Source organism: Enhydra lutris, unplaced genomic scaffold, assembly GCF_002288905.1.
Source record: "Enhydra lutris kenyoni isolate GAN:26980312 unplaced genomic scaffold, ASM228890v2 scaffoldscaffold30, whole genome shotgun sequence".
Taxonomy (NCBI): Eukaryota; Metazoa; Chordata; class Mammalia; order Carnivora; family Mustelidae; genus Enhydra; species Enhydra lutris.
Genome location: NW_019154114.1, coordinates 12623013 through 12644185, shown reverse-complemented (window position 1 = coordinate 12644185; position 21173 = coordinate 12623013). Strand labels below are relative to the sequence as shown.

Sequence of the window (21173 nt, the reverse complement as noted above, 5' to 3'; positions counted from 1 at the left end):
ACAAAATTATTCACACACATAAAAAATATGTGCCTCTGATAAGTCCGGAGACGAACACTGCAAACCAGGCATTAAGTACCATTAAAGCAAAAAACCGGAAGCCCCAAGTCCTAGCTGACAGGTATGATTCCATATTCCGAGTTCAGCTCTTTGTTTATATCTACTTCTCATGGAAGTAGAAGATGCTTCGTGGAAAAGCAGGGTGTTAGAGTTTCCATTTACGAATGGTTTTTCTTTGAAGAACATTTTCCAATAGACAGCTGCAATGTGAGTTCAAGTTTGTGGGATGTGCCCCTGTATAAACACCCTGTTTTCCAAAGGTTGTGTTAATCACTTCATGGTTCAAGAATCCGCAGTGGTCTTGAAACTGAAGAAGCTACATATTAAAATTATTAGAATATGAAAACTATTATCTCGGTGGTGGAGGGATGGGATTCAAATTAGTTGCAGATTTTTATCAAAGGGAGGTGTTCTCAACACCCTATTTGGATTCCATACCTTAAGTTAAACATCAGAGTCCTGGTAAGTCAGAAACTGCCTTTGGAACTGAAATTGAATTGGTTATCTGTAATTTTCACTTTGTAACTTTCGATGTCTTACTAGGTTACATAAGTGTAAAGGCCGTTTGCTTACGAGATCAAAACACTCAAGTCAGTTCCTCATTCTGCAATGCAAGAACCAAGCCAGCAACTGAACCCAAAATATGCAACGCTTTCTCCTGCCCTGCTTAGTAAGTCATCTGGAAATTTCTTTCTGGTTATATCTGTGCTTGTATGCTCTCCTTGTTGATATGAGAAAATTAAAACCCACTGCCAGTGCTTCTACTTACAAGTGACCCAGAGAGAGAGAGAAAATGCCCAAAAAAAGTAACAGAGAAAAGAAGACAGTTGAGGTTACAATATATAACTGGAAAAACACAGATTTCCTTTAGACATTCATTTGACTCCAGCTAAGCAAACCTAACCTTGGGATTTAAAGGTGCTTTTTTAAAATTTTTGTTTTGTTTTGTTTTTTAATCTTTACATAAAGCCTCCTCTGAATTAAATCAGACAGATTTAAATAATACAAAATCCCATATTAGTTAAATTGACATGTGGTTGTTTGCCTAACTTTCATATAGTCATCCAAGAATTTAAAAATCATAATACTATGCAGACCGTGAAACCCCAAATGCAAATTACACAGTAGCAAGACACAAAATGAAAAGAAAGAGGTAGAGGCCAAGGGGTAATCCGCTTCTGATGATGGCACTCTATGGGGAGCTCAGCGGGTGTGTTTTGGGGATGGATTTTAGCCACACTATTGTTTGAACACTAATTTTAAGTAATCTGCCCAGCCGAATGGAGTCTTGTGTGTGATTGATCTTCTGCCAGATGTATTTATAGAGAATCAGCAGAGTTTCTTCTAAAGCAGTGCTGTGTTCCCTAATGTCTCAGATCATCTTAATAAGTAGTGTTTGCTTTGGGGTGATGCAATTATATTGCACAATCTTCTTATGCACAGATACTTTTTGCTTGTCATAGTGCAGTTGTCCTCATTGTCTGGGGCTTCAGCTACTCACCAATCCATCTGCCTGGTCGTCCACCTCATTTTTCTCCAAGAATCTGGAACCACCTGTGTCCTGAACACAAAGAGGAGAAAGAAATCTGGTGGGCTTCCATGGATTTTCCCATTTTGCTAAGAAATATCTGGTTCTAAAAAATGCCCAGTGGCTCTAAGACATGATTACCAACCGGTGTTATGGATGCTTGTGGAGTAATGTCTTCTTCAGATGGGGTGTGTGTGTGTGCGTGCGTGTGCGTGTGTAATCGTGAGTCTTCTTGAATGGCTAGCTGATGTTTTGCCTCCTTCCCATTGTTGATTATTTCTGCCAAGCCAAGAAACGGACCCCATTCATACGTCTATCCATGGAAAAGGAGGGAGCCTAGCTTGTGCCTGACTTCTAGAACTTCCGTGATGACCCTGTGTAGAAATGAGACTCTGCAGTAACCAGTTACTGGCTATTTAAAAGCAGAACAGCCCTCACAATGACAGCAGGGCTGGAGCGGTGACACGGCAGGCTCTGTTGCTCCCTTCCTTTCTTCTCTACCTTATCATTCACATCTTTGTATTTTCTGTTGGAACAATGGGACCTTCAGGGACTGTTGTCCCCCAGACATGGACTGGAAATAAAGTCTTAGGTTATTCGAGTTAGAAGGACAAAGGAGTCCATCCCATCTAACTCCATTATCTTTCTAAGCAACAGGCATGTCATAGGCACCTACTGGATACCAGCCTTCGGCTGACAGTAGGGATCTGGAAAACTTGTACTTGGTGCCACCAGTGAACTCACAGTCAAGAGGAAAAGAGGGGTGCGTAAGGAAATAATTGAGAGGCGGTGAGATATGCACTATGAAGAGATCTTGTGTAAAAAAGCCAGGGCAGGGGGGATGGACAGTGTAGGAACTGGGCTCTGAAATGGGATTGATAGGGACTGAGGACAGATGGGGAGTGAGCCCAGGGCTCAAGGGTGTGAAACCATGCCTGGCATACAAAAGGTCTACCTGCTGTGCTCTTCTGTATTTTAATGGACTCATATTTGTTGCATGAAGGAAAAACTTGAATTGGGTAGACAACGATGCCATCTTTATAGGAAAATGGTGAAACTAATAATGTCAAAATACGAAGTATATTTTCTCTGCATCTTATAAGACACAAATAATTACAAAAATAAGGAATTACTCTATTTTGCATTCTCTTTCTTGAGGAGAATATGGATCATGTAGTGTTTTAGAACCAAATCATCTAGAACTCACGTGCCACATTCTCTGGACAAAAGGAAAGGATTTTAACTTCACACATCAGGCTGGGGGGGGAAACTGGGGGAGAAAATTATAGGACTGGTAAAGGTGGTAGAAATGCAAAGGTAAAACAAAAATGTATTTGGTCTCAGTGAGATTGTGTTTCTTGAAATGAGATTTAGAATACTGGTAAACCAAGGTCAGTCTCAGACATCGCCCCTGTGACTGAAATGCATAAGGTCATCTAGGGGAGGGAAGGAGTCTCATTAATGCCAGGCCTTCCAATCCTAGAGTATCTACTGGTCAAATGCAGTTGCTGGAAAGGATTAGTGGGTCTCACTGCCTCACCCTCACATGCACACCAAGTCTCAGAGCACCGTGAAAACTGGGGTCTGGCGATCTTTTAATAAAGAACATGAGGTTGTGTGTCTAACTCATCCATAAAGTTGAAGTATAAGCAGAGTAGTTGGGGGAACTTCCTCCTTAGAGTTTCTGTAGGACCAACTGCTGAGTGAGCCCTTCCCTCCTGCAGGCCTGTGTGATGCGTGTGTACCCTGCCCCCCCACCCTCCCGTTCCCTCCCCTCTTTCCCTCCCCTTACCCCCCCCATTGATCATTCTTCCCTCAGTCTCATTACTGCACTTTGTATTAACGTCCCTTATAGCAACCATCCCATAGGGTTGTCCCTTTGTGTTCACACAGCCATCTCGTCACTGTGTTGTAGGCCCCTTAATGGAAAGAACATTGCCTTGTTCGTTTTTCCAACCCCGATGCCGAGGAGAGTCCCTGGCACAAAGTGAAGATCCCAGTAGATCTGGCCGAATGAATGACTCACTCGGGCTTCCAAATGGCACATGTTTCCTCCCTTGCAGAGAGCAGGAACGTGTTTCTGCCCAGAATCGGGTGGTGATTAAATGTGACTCCCCCTCACTGGACCACATTCGCCTGGGCTTCAAAACCCGGACAAGAGTAATTACTAGGCATCGCCCTTATCGGTTCTAAAATCGATCGGAGGCTCTCATCAGGTGGTTAAAGCTTATGCAGTCACTGCGGTGGAAGGGAGGTTGCCAGGCCGCAGCCTCAATGGAATTAATCTTGTTTTTCACTCCAAGCTGGAAGCCGGGCGAGTGGAGCGTGTGCAGCAGGTCGTGTGCGGGGGGCCAGCAGAGCAGGAAGGTCCAGTGTGTCCAGAAGAAGCCCTTCCAGAAGGAGGAAGCCGTGTTGCATTCGCTCTGCCCAGTGAGCACCCCGACGCAGGTGCAGCCCTGCAACAGCCATGCCTGCCCCCCCGAATGGAGCCTTGGGCCCTGGTCTCAGGTAAGACTTGGGAGTCATGAGTCTTGTTCCTTCTGGGACAAAGATGGTGGCAAAAATGGGGGTGGTGTCCTGGCTCCCACCAGGCCCTCCGCCCTTTGTGCTTTCCTGGGAGTTACACGGAGTCCACGTGATGAGGCAGTTCAGCTTGTATCTGTGTCTGTGATGTTTATGTGTCCTGCGGGTCGGGAAGCCCGGCCCCACAGCTCAGTCGTCCTTAGAAGCCTAGGAAGGAGTGCATGGGGGCCACTGGGGCTAGACTCACGAGCACAGCTAGAAGGGATGTGAATGGGGGTGGGTAGGACAGCGGAACGGCTGCTGAATGCTCCAGAGCAAACAGAAGTATAAGGAAGGTGGTGCAGAATGATAGTCACTCTCGCTTCGGGGGGAGAGAGCTGTGGCGTCTGAAGGATCCAGAGGGGACTGGGGCACAAAGTTTGCTGCCTTCACAAACGCTCGGTGAAAGGTAGAAAGTGATGAAGTCAGAAGAGGCACAGACCTACCCACCCTTCACAGCTCCGAGGGGGTCAGTGGGTCACTGGGGGCTGGGATGCTCAGGGGTCCTCTCAGATGGCATTTGTCCCTGTCCTAATGCGGGGGAACAGTGCTGCGGGCATCTGTTTGGGGGAGAGAAACATGCTCCAGTGTCAGGGACGGCTCCCCGAAACAGAGATGTATCTGGTCCAAGATGTGCTGACGGTGAGGAGCCCAGCCTCTGCTAAACCGCGGAGGTCAAGCCGGTTGGATGGAACCCTCACAAGGATGCGGGGATTCCGTTGCCTGAGCTGGGATGACCACATTCCTACGTGCTTTCCTTTAGGGAACATTATCCTGGAGCATTGATTTCTTTTTTATATTTTTTTAAGTGTTTTTTTTTTTTTTAATTTATTTTCAGAGAGAGAGAGCACAGGTAGGCAGAGAGTCAGGCAGAGGGAGAAGCAGGCTCCCCACTGAGCAGGGAGTCCAATGCAGGGCTCGATCCCAGACCCTGGAATCATGACCTGAGCTGAAGGCAGATGCTTAATGACTGAGTCACCGAGGTGCCCCTCAGAGCATTGATTTCTGATTAAGGATAGCTGTGTACTGTCACATCCCCAACAGAATTCAGATTAAGGCTTTTGTTTTAATTATAGGACATGGGATTTTTTTGAAGGTTACAACTCTGTTAGAGGAATAAGGAGCTAGCAGTGGGAGAGAGTATTTTTGACATGCATTGGTAATGCTTTAAAATGAAGAAACAGGGTGCCTGGGTGGCTCAGATGGTTAAGCATCTGCCTTCAGCTCAGTCGTGATCCCATTGTCCTGGGATCAAGCCCCATGTTGGGCTCCCTGCTCAGCTGGGAGCCTGCTTCTCCCTCTGCCCCTCCTCCACTTGTGCTCGCTCGCTCTCTCTCTCACTCCCTTTCAAATGGATAAAATCTTAAAAAAAAAATAAAATGAAGGAACATATTCATTTATATCAGAAGGTCGAACTGAATAGGATATAGGGTTATGTTTGGTCTCTTTCTCTGCAGGTAGGGAAGTCTACTTTACAAGAGGAAAGAAAATTCACGAGGTTGTTTTAGCCAAATGTGTGTGGTAGGCAAGGGGGAAAGAATTAGGGGACGCAGCAGTTCCAAATGTGACCTCATGAAATGGAGTTTGCCCCAGATCAGACATGGAAGTATCTTGAGAGAGTATTTTGTGTCCTTAGTTTTTTGTATATTTCATTATTGTTTACTAAGACCAAATGTGTCCCTTTGGGAACATCTTCATGACAAATCTGAAAGGAGTCCCTCAAAATTTGTTACCTCAACTTGTTTTTAGAGACATGTCTCTCAAACCCTCTGGGAAGCAATTTTAAAATATTTGATCATTCTTAAAAAATAAATATATAGGGGCGCCTGGGTGGCGCAGTGGGTTGAGCCGCTGCCTTCGGCTCAGGTCGTGATCTCGGGGTCCTGGGATCGAGTCCCACATCGGGCTCTCTGCTCGGCAGGAAGCCTGCTTCCCTCTCTCTCTCTCTGCCTGCCTCTCCATCTACTTGTGATCTCTGTCAAATAAATAACATCTTTAAAAAAATAAATAAATAAATATATAAATAAATAAATAATTTTAAAAATAGGGGGAAAGACCCAGAAAAACATAAAATAAGAATTCTATTGAATGGGGTCAACCACCTAGAATCTTGAATGAACGATGATATGCGTCAGTGGTATACCTCCCCGTCTGATATGCCCAAATCTGTCTGCCCGTCTCCGCTTCATGACAGCTGCCTGATTGATCTGGGTCAAGTTCTCTAAGTTCTCAGGTGGCCCTTCTGGAGAATGGGACGACAGCAGGGATCTCAGAGGGTTGGTAGAAGGTTGTGGACACAAGTCAACACGCATGCTTCATCACATGGAAAGCCATTAAATCTGCTGCTGTGGTTCGCAGATTTTGGTAGTATTGTCCCTGTCATCCCTCTCCCTTCAGGGTGTGAACAGCCAGAAGTCCTGTTGCTCTCGGAGGAGGCTTGCAGTTGTGCCCAGATGTTTGCGTGTTGACCAAGAGCCAAGGCAAGAGGGTCACATCTCATATGACCCTTCTGCTCAGAAACCAAGGCTGGGGAGGGGGGCGTGTCCCTTGAGGGCAGACCCAGACCTGGAGCCAACAGCTTCCAAGTGACTCTGACCAGTTTTCAACCGCTCATCTGAAAGTCGGGAGGTTCTCCCCCAACCCTGTCTGTTTGACAGAGTCCTGGGGAAGGGCAACAAAGTAAGAGCGCGGGGGTGACTGGCCCAACACACGGGTTCATTCCGACATTGACCGAGTGCTTTGCCCATCCCCCAGGCAGCAGATCGTAAGAAGAACTGGACCCCCTCCACCCATTTTTATCAATGTCACGGTCTCTCGCTCTTACACATGTACATCTGTTTCTATTACGCTTCCATCAGATGCACAATAAGCCTTCTTAGCAAGTGCCCAGACCAGCTCTGCCTTGTGCCAGAGCGTGAGCCACTGCTGGACCCAGAGAGCAGGCACGTAGCATTCTCCCAGGAACCGTGCGCGCCCTAGAGAGAACCTCGTCTCCGGCCCGGGGGCAACCGGCAGCTCCTGGGCATTCCGATGCTGAAGGGAAATGCTAACCTTCATTTAAGGCCTCAGAGGGAAGAAACATTTCTCCTACTGTCTGCAAGGGATTTTACCAGGCATTTGGTTTTAAAGCTTAAGAAGAATTTGTTGAATACCTCATTTATACGTTCTCAGCGTTCACCTGGAGGAGAATCATTTGGAACAAGCAGGCAAATGACTTTTTTCCCCCCATCTCCAGTGTTCCAAGAGCTGCGGGCGAGGGGTGAGGAAGCGTGAAGTCCTTTGCAGAAGCTCCGCCACCGCAGAGAATGTCCCAGAGACCCTGTGCTCCAGCAGCCCGAAGCCAGAGTCCCAGGAGGGCTGTGTGCTGGGACGATGCCCCAGAAACACCCGGCTGCAGTGGGTCGTCTCTTCCTGGAGTGAGGTAGGAGTTGAGAGTTGGTACTGCTGGGTTGTGGGTTCGAATGCTCCGTTCACCCGCTGGCGCCCAGATGCTCAGGCCTCCTTCCTGATCCACACACACAGGTGCCGACTAATGATCCATTCTTCCCGCCTCACCTTTCCCCAAACCCCGCATGAAGCACCCATCGCACTGAGCAGGCCCGTGCCTGGGCGTGAAAGTGTACAACTCCCCCCTGCATGTGTAGGGCACCTCGGGGAGGGTGTGCAGAGTGCTGCAGCGTGTGGGGGTCCGTGATGCCACAGGGGAGCTTGGAGTCCCCCAGCCCTGCCACCAGGAAGTGTCTCTGACAGGAGAGACTTTCCAGGGAGTGCGAGTCGGAAGGATGAACAAGAACTGGGCAAGGATGGGGTCAGGGAAGGCTGTTCCAGATGGAAGGTGTGCCCCATACCAGGGTGAAGGGAGAGAGGATGACACAACCAGCACAGTGGGGTGAGGGGGCGGTAGGAGCTGAAAAACCTCATCGGACCCCGGTGTCAGGGCCACTTAGGACCCAGAACAATCCAACATAAAGCAGACAGCCCTTAGGACAGGCAAGTACGTGCTCACAAGGAGGTTGCTGTGATGGGGACGAGAGAGGAGTGTTTCTGGAGTGGAGAAAAGCAGAATCTTGAGTTCCTAAGGAGGCCACTGCCACCTTTGGGCACATGTGGGTGGAGGGAGAGAACGCTGTGAAGACGTCTCCTGGACCTGTGCTTGGGAAGCTCGGGCGCACGCCCAGCCAGAGGAAATGTGAGACGAGGAGCCCAGCCTGAAGTCTGCATCAGTAACTGGTGGGACGAGGTCTCTGCCCAGGAGGAGATCGCAGTTCGGGGTGGAAAACAGGCCAGGATGGGGGTCAACGGTGGAGTCGGTGCGGTGCGGCAGAAGCAGGACTTCTGGCCCAGCAGCCCCTGGGTCTGGCCATCCGTGTCCTTTGATTCTGCCTAAATGATAAGTAACATACACAGCAGCACGTCTACCTCCCTTCCTGCCCCTTTTCTGTGAGACGTTAGAGCCTGATGGCTAAATGTGTGGGTCCGTCAGACTTACCCCATTTCCCTGCAGTATTCACTCCGGGTATGACCTTGAGCTAGCCACTTAACAGCAGAGCTTTGCTGCCGGACAGTGCCCCATCTTATTTCTGGTGCTGATAAGCTCTGAGACGTGGGGACAGTTACTCAAATTCTCCAGCCTTTGGTTTCTTCGCAGTAGCAGGAGGGACGCGGTCGCTGGGCCTTTAGGGTCACACGTGGTTGACCTGCCGTGATCCCATTCCTAGAACGTCCCGCGGATGGTGCATCTGCTCAGCACGCTTGACCGTGGGGCTCTGCACACCTAACGCCTCCCTTCTCGGCTCCTAGTGCTCGATGACCTGCGGCTTGGGCGTGAGGAGGAGGGAGATGAAATGCAGCGAGAAGCCCTTCCAGGGAAAGCTGATCACCTTCCCGGAGCGAAGGTGCCGCAGTATTAAGAAACCAAACCTCAACTTGGAAGAAACCTGCCAGCGAGGGACCTGTCCCGCCCGCCGCGGCTTCGGCGTGGCTGCTGGGTGGTTCCCATCCCCGTGGCAGCAGGTGAGTGCGGGCGGACTTCCGTGACATTCCCAGAACGGGGGCAGCCCCCCCCCCCCGCCAAGGACCCATCCAAAGGTCAACAAGAGAAGCTCAGGTTCGGGAGACCTCACGATCTCGGGGAGCTGCGCCACCTGTGTGGCCCGGGCTGCTTCCATCACCTGGGAGCTCCAGCTGTCACAGCTGGAAAACCAAGACGCTGCCGAAGAGCTCATCTCTTCACGCGCACCTACGATAACATAAAGCACCTAGACCAGACTGGTCCCATGGCCCCAGCGGTTCACTCTTGCTGCTGCCCTCAAGATCCCCGGGAGCCTCCTGTATTCTAGAAACACGACTCTTCGTCTTGACACCTTTGGTTTTTACGTCCAGTTGCTGAATGACGTAGTAGCCGGCATTTATGGAAGCCGCCTTGTTTGTGGGTACTTCGTGCCTGTTCTGTAGAGGAGGCAGGGAAAGCTCGGCTTGGGGCAATTCAGGCAGGAAACCCCCCGGCTCCTAAACACATGAGAGGTTAGAGGCACCCTTTTCTCAGAAGACTCCCGTGAAATTTTGGCTAAAGTTGCTTGGTTCTGATCGGCGAGGTTGGCGTGTGAAGCAGAGTCTGGGAGAGAAGCTGTGTTGTGTCCTCACCCTTCCCGAGCAGCAGAGGTCACGGAGCTCTTTACAGAACCTGCCAGCTCTGAAGGGGTGCTGCCCACCCCATGACAGACACAGGGGCTGGGTTGGGGCATGTGCGAGCACAAAGGTAGGTCTGTAGATCCGTGTCTCTGTAAGTAAACGTACATACACACGGTGTAGAATGTGTGTGTTTATAGGCATGCATATGTTTTTTTAATTAACATATAATGTATTACTTGCCCCCGGGGTACAGGTCTGTGAGCCCTCGGTCTGACACACTTCACAGCACTCACCATAGCACATTCCCTCCCCAATGTCCCTCACCCAGCCACCCTATCCCTCCCCTCACCCCAGCAACCCTCAGTTTGTTTCCTGAGATTAAGAGTCTCTTATGGTTTGTCTCCTTCCCTGGTCCCATTTTGTTTTTTTCCCTCCCTACCGCCACCACCACCCACCCTGCCTCTCAAATTCCTCATATCAGAGATTCATAAGATAATTGTCTTTCTCTGATTGACTTATTTCGCTCAGCATAATACCTTCTAGTTCCATCCACGCCATTGCAAATGGCAAGATTTCATTTCTTTTGAAGGCTGCATAGTATTCCATTGTGTATATATATATATATATATATATATATACCACATCTTCTTTATCCATTCATCTGTTGATGGACATCTAGGTTCTTTCCATAGTTTGGCTGTTGTGGATATTGCTGCAGTGAACATTGGGGTGCATGTACCTCTTTGGATCACTACATTTGTATCTTTGGGGTAAATACCCATTAGTGCAATTGCTGGGTGATAGGGTAGCTCTATTTTCAACTTTTTTAGGAACTTCCATGCTGTTTTTCAGAGTGGCTACAGGAGCTTAACACCTTTCATTTCCTGACTGGTTAATTTTAGCCATTCTGACTGTGGTGAGGTGGTATCTCACTGTGGTTTTGATTTGTATTTCCCTGATACCGAGTGATGTTGAGCACTTTTTTATGTGTCTGTTGGCCATCTGGATGTCTTCTTTGTAGAAAGTGCATGTCTTCTGCCCATTTCTTGATTGGATTATTTGTTCTTTGGGTGTTGAGTTTGATAAGTTCTCTATAGATTTTGGATACTAGCCCTTTGTCTGATATGCCATTTGCGAATATCTTCTCCCATTCTGTCCGTTGTCTTTTGGTTTTGTTGACTGTTTCCTTTGCTTTTGCAAAACCTTTTGATCTTGATGAAGCCCCAGTAGTTCATTTTTGCGTGCATACGTATTTGTAAGTACACATACATACACATGTATAAATGTCTAAAATGTGTATGTGTGTGTGTGTGTATTGGGGGAAGATCTGAGAACTAAACCATGAAGAAAAGCAAAGGAAACCAGTGTGATTGTGTATCCCTAATCAGCTAGACTCCAAAACCAAACCTCGTATGTTTTCCATCCCTGCCTGTTTTCCCCTCCCAGATACCAGTCCCTATAACGATGCTTGTCCCTAGATAAACACTTCACCTATCTGCACTAAGAACAATGTAGTGCATTTTTTTTAAAAGATTTTATTTATTTATTTGACAGAGAGAAATCACAAGCAGGCAGAGAGAGAGAGGAGGAAGCAGGCTCCCTGCTGAGCAGAAAGCCCGATGCGGGGCTCGAACCCAGGACCTGGGATCATGACCTGAGCCGAAGGCAGCGGCCCAACCCACTGAGCCACCCAGGCACCCAATGTAGCGCATTTTTAAAAGCAAAACAAAAGATAATCCATGTATAGGGGTTTTTTTCCCCTGATATTTCATTTATTCTTTTGGTACAAAATATATGTCTGAGGGGAAAAAAAGGTGATAGTCCTTGTTAGTCATCTATTTTTGTTGTTGTTTTAATGGAACAGCAAAATCACTGATTTCTAGGAAGCACCACACCCACCGTACCAACTCAGAATTTGGCCAGGCACCGAGGACAGAATTCCAAAGCTGCCTCGGATAAAGTATTATTTCTTCGCTGTCCTAATTCTGAACCGTCTCCCATGCCCCCCTCCCCCGCCCCACTGCATCTGCGGAGATTATCTGGAATTCTTTAAATACTGGGATGATTTGTTCTGCATCCTTGTGGCAGCTTCTGTATTTCTGGAAGCCCTCTTCTTTACAGTCACTTAACTGGAGACACGCTCTGGGGCCAGAGAGAGGACGTTTGCCGAGGACCCCCTTCTAATCAGATCACGTCTGCCGCGCGCTCGACCATGGACGTGAGCACACGTGCCGGGCTCTGGCCACTCTTGCTTCATCAACAGGGCGCCCGGGTCGTGGCACGGAGCGTGGAGATGCCTTCTGTTGGACATCTCTGACCGCCACAAGCACCCTCCCTCCGAGGGCTGCTGACTCCTTCCTCTTGCCCCCTTCTGCAGTGCACGGTGACCTGTGGAGGGGGTGTGCAGACGCGTTCGGTCCACTGCATGCAGCAGGGCCGGCCTGCCTCCAGCTGTCCGCTCCACCAGAAGCCTCCGGTGCTGCAAGCCTGTAATACCAACTTCTGTCCGGCTCCTGACAAGAGAGGTAACTGGCCCCCCTCCCCAGTCCATCGGATTTGTCCTCTGAGAACTTTCCCAAAACCCCTCCGGTCGGGTGATGCAGCTTATGCCCTGCAGCGCCACTAGGAGGTGCTATTCACACCCTGTCTGTGTGAACGGCGCCCCCCACAGGGGGTACAGGGCACAAATCTGGGACGTTCCTGCTCACGATGATCTTGTTTGCACACCCATGCAGGGAACATTTAATTCTACGATAAGGCTTGTGAGCCCTTACTTCTTACTCTCAAAGGGGGAAATAGCAATCATGCCAGTCAGTTTTTTTTTAACACGGTTTTAGTTACATAAGAAAATGAAAAAGTAACTACCATGAGCCCAAGATTAGGGTTGTCAGTGGAAACCCAAGCGTGAAGGGGGATCGTCCTTGAACTCACGTGTTAGCGGAGGAGGCAGGTAAATTACAGTCCGTCAGGGAACATGCGGCATCCTCAGACCACACCTTGCGTGCTTTCTTGGTTACAGTCCGTTCCCACGCAGTGCGGCGTGTGCTGGACGCACAATGGGACACTGGATTACATGCGCAAACTACTAGACTGGGTTTCACTGGCTCAACTTCCTTTTCAAAGGCACCTGACAAACACACCAGGAAAGGTCTCCTCCTCCCCTCAGATTTCCTTGTGCTAAAGAATTAGGTTCCCGCCAGGTACCTGCTACATTTTCATCCCATCGCGGCTTTTCCAGGGCTGTTTAATTTCTTACCCCACGCTCTGCCATCTGTGGGGAATCAGATTCAGGACTCTGACTCCTTGGGTCTCCCCATCCCTACCACTTTGCGTTTCTAAGTTGTTGTCCTTGTTTAGCTTCATCTTCGAGCCTTGGCTCCAGACTCTGGGCTTCTATTTTCCCTCCTCTGCCCTCTCTCCTTCCTTGTCTGAGGCTTGCAGGAGACAAAAGAACTAGTAACATGCCAGCTTCTCCGAGTCCCATCCCTTCCAAGGCAATTTTGGAATTCTCCAAACCTCCAGCCTCACATTTGGAGCAAGTGGTCATGTACTTGCAAACTGTCTCCCCCTTTCTTCCCCCTTGGTGACCTCTCCTCCCCCCTCTTCAGTCAGCTGGCCCCGGACACATGCCCGGAGTCAGAAATGCATGACCCCTAGGTACTCGGAGACAGGCTGTAGGGAATGGCTGATCATGACCATGGCTCAGCAGTATCTCCTGGCAAGAGTACAAGGTGGGGAGAGCCAGACAGATTAGATCCAGGATTGAGGGGAGGCCCTTGGTGTTACTATTCTGTTCATCCGGCACCCCGCCAGGCACACTGTCAATGCTCAGCACGTGTTAGGTGGGAGATTTGCGGTCCAGTACCATGAGGTTCTCTTCTTCCTTCCAAGCCGGGTCACTAAGCACCTGCTGCATATCCCTAGCATTCTTCTAGGGATAAAAGAACAAGGTAACGTCCTGTTCTTAAGGTACAAGGAGTCAGTGTCTCAGCGGAGGAGGAAGACAGGGCAACAGATGCGCGTGGTGGAGTGTTACCAGTGTCACGGTGGAGGTCAGTTCTCCGTGGGTTGCAGGGATGGGGGCAGTGGAAGATGGCAGGACGAGAAGGGGTTCTGAGAAGGACCTCTCTCCGTGCCTCTTGAGTAACTGAGGTCTCTTTTGTAAAGAGGAGTATGGTAAGAAGGCAGATATGAAAGGCATAAGCCTGAGTATTTCTTCTTGGCCAAAATGTGGCCTGTGGTTTTTATGCAGTTGAAGGCCTCCTCCCGCTTCTCGCATTCCATCCCAAATCCGGGGAGAGGGCTGTGCCCAAACTGCTGTTGGGTTAGTCTTCCCCCTTAGATCATTGGCAGACTGACCACAGGGGGAACTGGAGTGTGTTTTCTAACACTTAGTTCTCAACAAACATTAGTGGACAGTAAGCAAACCCATGGTGCCAGAGGGAAGAAGGTTTCATTCTTGGAATCTTCTCTGAGACTCCCATGATGCACCGTGCTTTTGAGGCACCACCTTCCCCTCCAAGAGTTGAGAGTAAACAGTCTTGCAGGACAGCCAAGTGTGTGTGCCATCGCTCGGACCCCCTGCCCCACCCCCGTGCTGGTAGCCAGTCTAGGGCACTCACTCGGTGCTGTCTGCACTGTGGGAGGCTCTGCCCGGGTCTTCACTGGATCTGTACTTCGGGAAACCATCCTATGAGCTGGCATTGTGTCTATTTTACATGTAAACCTTATTCAGAAAAGAAGGAAGCCTCGGGCAGCGACATCAGTCATTGCGGTATTGTGAGTGGTTGTTGACAGTTGGGACGAGGCCTGGGCTACAGCCTAATGGGATTTGGCGTAAGTTTATTCCTCTTGGAATCTCCCCTCCTCACATGGAGAGGGGCCAAGAAGGGTGGCACTGCACAGCGGGAGGAGCAAGGACTCTGACGTCACAAGAAGGATTTGCGTCCACACACAGCCATTGACTAGTTTGTGGCCACAGGCAAGCTTTTGAACTCTTCATAAAATGAAGAAATAATGCTTACCTGAAAAGATCACTGGGAGTTAAGTAAGATGATTCAGGGTTTCCATGTCTATTTAGGACTCACTCTGAACCGGGAACTGTTCTGATGTCTGACTGTAGATAGAGCAGTGGACAAAATGGCCAGAGTTTCCACCTCCTATCTGGAAACGAACAACAGGCCAACCAATAAATATACAATGTCAGATAATAAAGTAGAAAATAAAACCAAAGCAGGGTATAGAGAATGAGAAGGATTAGGGGGTAAGGGGTGGGGGAGAACTGGTTTAGAGAGACTAGTCAGGCAAGGATGATATGATACAGATATGGATCTATAGGAAGGTGAACTATGCATGTATCCAGAAGGACAGTGTTCCTGGCAGGGGGACCAGCACATCCAAAGGCCCTGAGGTGGGAATGTGTGAATCCGATCAAGGAACAGTAAGACACCTGGAGTCAGATGTCTAAAGTGGACAGGGGTTAGGTGATGAGCAGAAGCTGGTCCTAGGGGCCTTGTCAGTCTTTGTAAGGACTTAAGATTTACCTCTGAGTGAGATGGAAGCTGATGGAGAACTTGGAGCAGAGGAGCCATGCGATCGGACTTGTGGGAAGGTCCCCGGCAGTTACCCAGAGAAGAGCACAGGGGTCCAGAGCGGGAGGAGGAGGTTCCATGAGGGCAGTGGCCGTACTGGGAGAGGCTGGGTGCTGGTGTATTCTAAAGACTGAGCTCATGTATAATACTTGTCAGTGGTCTGCATGCGGGATGTGAGGCAAAGAATAGGACACCAGGGTCATCCTCAACAGCACACATGAAACATGTGACAACAGAAGCTCAAATAACCAGCTATCGGTAATCATTAGAGTAGCAGTAATCAAACCCAGTGCTCATCTCGATGGCTCAGCGATAAACCTCCCTTCTGCTTCCAGACTTAAAATGAGCTCAAAGCCGCAGCAGCCAGCCGAGATCCCATTCTTACCTCGAAAGGAGTAAGCGTTGCTACAGTACTGCAGTTAGGGTCATGCTTTTAGCGGTCTGTTTTCATCCTGATGCGGTATTTCTACTACATCAGTAGGATAATCTCTACAATTTAAGTAGAAAGTGATTCAGGTGTACATTCTGATTGAGGAGGCTGCATGCTCGGTGGCTGGGATAGAAGACACTGTCCAAGTTTGTATTAGACACAACCGGAGATGAGTACAGAGATACATGGGCCAGAGGATAGACGAGTGTTCCTCTCACGTCTGACTTGTATCTCTGAGGTAAGGGATCGCACCGCTGCCCCGTGATGGTCCACCTCCGTATACCTCCTAGATGCCCAGGGCAAAAAGCTCATCATCGTTCTTGATTCTTCTTTGCTCTCTCCTGTCTTTACCAACCCGTCAGAAAATTCTTTAGGCTCCATATCCAGGAGTTACTGAAAAGAAAAGAAAGATGCTCTTAGTTCACCTTTCTACCCAAGCTGTAACATGTAGATTTCACATTGGTTGTTCTAGCCATGATGATTACAGGGAAACTGGTATATTTTTTCAACAAATATTCCCTGAGCAGCTACTTTGTGACAGGCACTACACGTTGGGAATGAAGTAATGAAAACAGTAGATGAAACCTCTGCTCTCAAGGATCTTACGTTCTAGAGAGGAACAGACAGGCAGCACAGAATGGGATGAGCACTGATAGCCCCAAGGTAGGAAAATAAAGCAAGGGTGGGGAGTAGGGAGTGTTTTCTGGGAGGCCGCAGAGCACTCTGCTTATCTGGGGGAGTCCCGGAAGGCCCTGTTGTCTGCCAGTGACCTCTGAGCAGAGACATAAAGGAATAGAAGGGGTCTGGGGAAGTAGATGGCTGGGGAAAGCCACCATGTGCCTGGCACATTAGGGCATCCCCCAGGTGGCCCATGTGGGGGAGGGGACGAGAAGAGGAAGACGAGGTCAAGCAGTAGTGGGGGAACCAGATCCTAAGACCTTGTCAGCCATGGTAAGGACTAAACCTTTCACTGTGGGTGGATGGAGGGGCCAAAGGGAGAGTCTGGGGCTGAGACATGCATGACATGAACTGACTTGTCCGTTCAAAGGATCAGTGGTGCTACTATGAGATGGGTGCGGAGGCTGTATTTTAGGCAGAAGAACGAAGGCAGGGGAAGGAACTGTAGGTAGTTCTGAATCACAGAGAGGCAGAATTCAAGTCAGGAACAGCAGGAAAAGGAAGGAGAGCTGAGAACCTGGCCTGCCATGTCCAGGGACATAGGGCACAGAGAAGAGGTACTTCAGGATAATTTTAAAAGGGAGCTGGGTGAGTGCCTATGGGCAGTGGGGGGTGTTGGGCAAAGTGAAGGTAAAGTGACTTTTGAGCCTTGCAGAGAGGAAGGGGAAAACACTTCCAACCATGACTGAGAAAACTTACGTATAGGGTAGACCATAAACACTTCTGAAGTCAAAATTCCTTGAGAATCTGGTAAAATGGCTAAGACCTTGACTCCTAAAATGGGCACTGAGGTTTACTTGAAGAACATCTTACATACAGCTTCACATGCCTTCTGTACCTAATGAGGTCCTTCTGCGTGAGAATCCCTGGTGTACCGAGTTCTGCTTCCAGCCCGTAATCCCATCTGTCAACAAGAGAAGTCAGGCCTGCTGTTGACTTAAATTCACTCCATTGCAGATGGGCTGGGAGATTTATTGAAATCAACGTAGAGCACTGCAGCTGAGCCATCAGTCTCGGTGTGCTGACTCCTGTATCGTAGGCCTCCTGTTCCCAAAATAAGGTCCGTGGACCAGGTGGCAGCTGCTCCCAGCCCACCCCAGACTCTAGGAATCAGAAGCAGTGGTTTAACAAGACCCCCAGGGCATTCCTCCCAGGCTGGGCTAAGGACACAACATGGTGGCTCCCAGGCCCCTGGGGAGGATCCAACAGGAATCTTGGACTGGATGTAATGCTTTCTTTTAACATCCACTCCACTCCCACCAGCTGACATTTCACCAAGGGCCCTAGTCCCTTTTGATGTCTTAATCCTGCTCCCCCTCCCTCCCAGCCAAGTCCTAGTATAGGAGCAGAACCACTCAGAGGCAGGAGGCAGGTACGTCCAAGGTCTTTGACCCACAGGCTCTCACCTTAAGGAAAAGGCTAAGCTTCCTCCTGAGGAGTGAACAATTTTTTTTCTCTCCCTGCAGAGGATCCATCGTGTGTCGATTTCTTCAGCTGGTGTCCCCTAGTTCCTCAACATGGCGTCTGCAACCACAAATTTTATGGTCAACAGTGCTGCAAGTCATGCACGAGGAAGAGCTGATCTCAACGACCCACCCCACCCCCCACAACACTCGAGGGCGAGGACTTCCCTCTCACCTCTGGAGAGACCAGCCACCATTAATCCCCCACTGAAAGCCAAACACTGCAGACCACCCATGCGCGGCTGCAGCCATCAGTGGAATGGGCTCTCGAGGACAGGCTCCCTATCCACTTCCCCAAAGCACATGGTACTCCAAAGCACTTGAAAATGGGAAGCAAGGGCAAACTGGACTTCCACAAGAAAAGACAAAATAACTTCGATTTGCACTGTGACAACGAAAGAAGTGATGGATCCCACTGAGACGTCACGTTTTAATTTTGACGAAGTGAGAATCTGGTCACCATGGGGAGGGTCCCTCTTTGAACTTCAGAGGGTTCCACGGCAAAGACATCTGGGTTGAAAAGGTGCTTTCAGACTTCGGGTCCGAGATGGAGCCTTGGAGCAATCAAATACAAATGGAACCCCTTGCTTCGCTGTTGCCCGGAGCTCACAGTGTGACGGACACTGTGGCCAGCCCCAAGGAGGAGTTCCACGGGAAGCAAAAAGGTGCTCATAACTGTGCTTGCTGCTGGACTAGCAAGCCTCGTGTTACTTTTATCCAGTGTGCGTGTGTTGTTTTTATTATTTTGTTTAGACTATATTCTGCTTAGAGAGTCTCCAAGACTAAAAGTCACACTTGAAAAGTATGCCAAGGAATATTCTGGAAACAGGGCAACATGAATTATTTAAGATCCCCAGTTAAGTGAACTTCAAGACTCTGAAAAAACAAAAGCCCACAAACTCACATAAAAGGCATATGTTGACATCCTACACAGTACGTCAACCTCGTAACTTCCAGTGCTAGCTGAACAAGTCCACGGGAGCCCCTAGTCTGCTCTTTGGGAATCAGAACTGGCGAGACGTTCATTTCTGGTAAAACTCTAGGAGGAGCTAAATAGCAGAACAGCAGTGTTTTGAAGGAGAGCAGACCAACATTTATAAGACTCCCTACATATTATCAGAGCTGCTTGGAAAATTAAAGACCACTTGTGGTTCTTTCTTACCAATGGTCATGTTTAAATTTTCCCTAAGATTTAGTTAAGAAAAAAAGACTGGCAACAGAGAAACCCATCTGTCTTCTTGCTAAGTTAATATTAATAAATCATAATAAGCTAAGATCCTTCGATGAATGAGAATATTTTATCATCTTTCAGATGATATTTTCAGTCATCAGAAGCCAGCTGTTGATAGGCACTAATGAGCTTAAAATTGTTCTCAATTGGAAAATACCACACTGTTTTGCCCAAACCAAAGTAACTTACAAGACTGAGTCCTTCTGTAATTTTTTGAGATGCGGTTAAAATGGGCATATTTATATAATTCTACTCTACTCCTCAATTTCTTTGATGAATGTAACCCAATTTTACTGCTTTATAAAGTCACAATTCAAACAGGGATTTGCCAGCTCAGCACACCCAATCAGACAGTGGTTTGTTAAATTTAGAGCATCCTTTGTTCCCATTCTAATTAAAATCATGCGTTCTTGAATCTCAGAGAAATATGATTAGAATAGTCTTTCAATCCACTTGGCTTGGCCTAGAGTAGTGGCCATTCTATCATCAGAAACACACAGTTCCACATCACCTACCCCCTTGCCCTCCGAAAAATTGCAAGTTATTTCTTTATATAATGATCATTTTATTATTTTATGGAAAAATTAATTTATTAATAGCCTATTCTTATGTGTTCTCACTTGCTTCTCTGAGTAAGTGATATTAATTCTGAGGAAAATGTTGAATAAAACAATGGGTTATAGAGAAAAGTCAAAATATATGTGTAATATTTAATTATTTTATAAGTTTTATAATAAAGTGTTCTGTTTCTTTATCTTTGAAATTTGTTAAGTTCTTGAATAAGTTAGAAGTCCGTTACTTCCAAGATCATGTAACTGATAAATGTTGATGAGGGCTCTCAGTAATTTCTCAAGGAGAAGTTGGGAGGAGGAAATACTCATTAATTGATTTTTCTTGCTTGTGTCTGAGAAAATTAGAAACCACCAAAAGTTGGGGTGAAATGGAGGATATGTTTAGCATCTAACAGAGATACAGAATTATTTTTTCCTGCTCTAATGCTTTGTCAACATTTATGGGAATCGTCCAAGTTAGATAAACCATAAGCATAGTTGGCTTTCTCCTTCATTTTTTCCATTTGAACGGCAGTCTGGTGAAATCCTTTTGCAAAAAGCAAGAGGGAGGGGAAGGAAGGAAAAAAAAATTAAAAAGCCACTATTTCAGGTTTTTCTGAATGGAATCATCAGACCAGTGGAGAATAAAAATAGTCTGGGCAAAAGTCAGTCCAGTTGATGTGAATATATAATATTTTCCCTCCACATGTGATTATATACACATATATGAATATGCCGTAAATATATACATGAATGTATGTGTACACATGTGGATCATTTATGCAAGCAGATCTTTAAAACATATTTAGGAGAATTTTATATGAATTATTGCTATTTGGCAAACAAAAAACTGATTAAGAATGAAAAATAGAATAGCACATAAAATAGCAGAAGAGGAGGTATCCTTGTGCTTTTTGATGATAAAATGTTAATGAAAGCAACCACAGATTTAGTGTTTGGTGTTTTAACGGGTGCCAGAGATGGGCCAAGCTCTTCATGTATGTTACCCCTTTTAATCCTCCCAAGACTCTAGTTAGGGAGCAGGGAGTCTGATTCCAGGCTCAATCCCAGGACCCTGGGATCACGACCTGACCCAAAGGCAGACGTTTAACCGACTAAGCCACCCAGGTGCCCCAAAAAGATACTATTTTTTTTTCCCTTTGCAGGTGAAGACTCTGGGATTCAGAGAGATCCCGTATTTCATCTGAGGTAGCCATAAAAGTGAGCTCTATAAATAATACAAACATTTAAATTGTTCATTTTCATTGAAAATAGTCACTCTAATTGGTTTACAGAATTCCCACCTAGAAAACAATTTCCAGCGAGAACAGGGGGGCTGTTCAGAGCTTCACAGGAATGTTCAGTTTTGCATCACGAAGAAGATAAAGATGCAATCTTCTCACTAAGATGATTTTTATCTTTAATCCTAAATTACCTTTGTGCAGAGA

General features: G+C 47.7%; 1 protein-coding gene across 2 annotated transcripts in view; it reads left to right on the top strand.

Moving 5' to 3' along the window:
* Positions 1 to 18062, top strand: part of LOC111152950 (ADAM metallopeptidase with thrombospondin type 1 motif 18) — a 136335-nt gene extending 118273 nt beyond the window's left edge. For both annotated transcript variants that reach the window (XM_022511698.1, XM_022511699.1), the window contains 6 exons: positions 604 to 730; positions 3892 to 4096; positions 7386 to 7571; positions 8951 to 9163; positions 12159 to 12306; positions 17947 to 18062. In XM_022511698.1, the coding sequence (XP_022367406.1) occupies positions 604 to 730; positions 3892 to 4096; positions 7386 to 7571; positions 8951 to 9163; positions 12159 to 12306; positions 17947 to 18062 (995 nt within the window). The remainder of the gene's footprint in view (positions 1 to 603; positions 731 to 3891; positions 4097 to 7385; positions 7572 to 8950; positions 9164 to 12158; positions 12307 to 17946) is intronic.
* The last annotated feature ends 3111 nt before the right edge of the window (positions 18063 to 21173 follow it).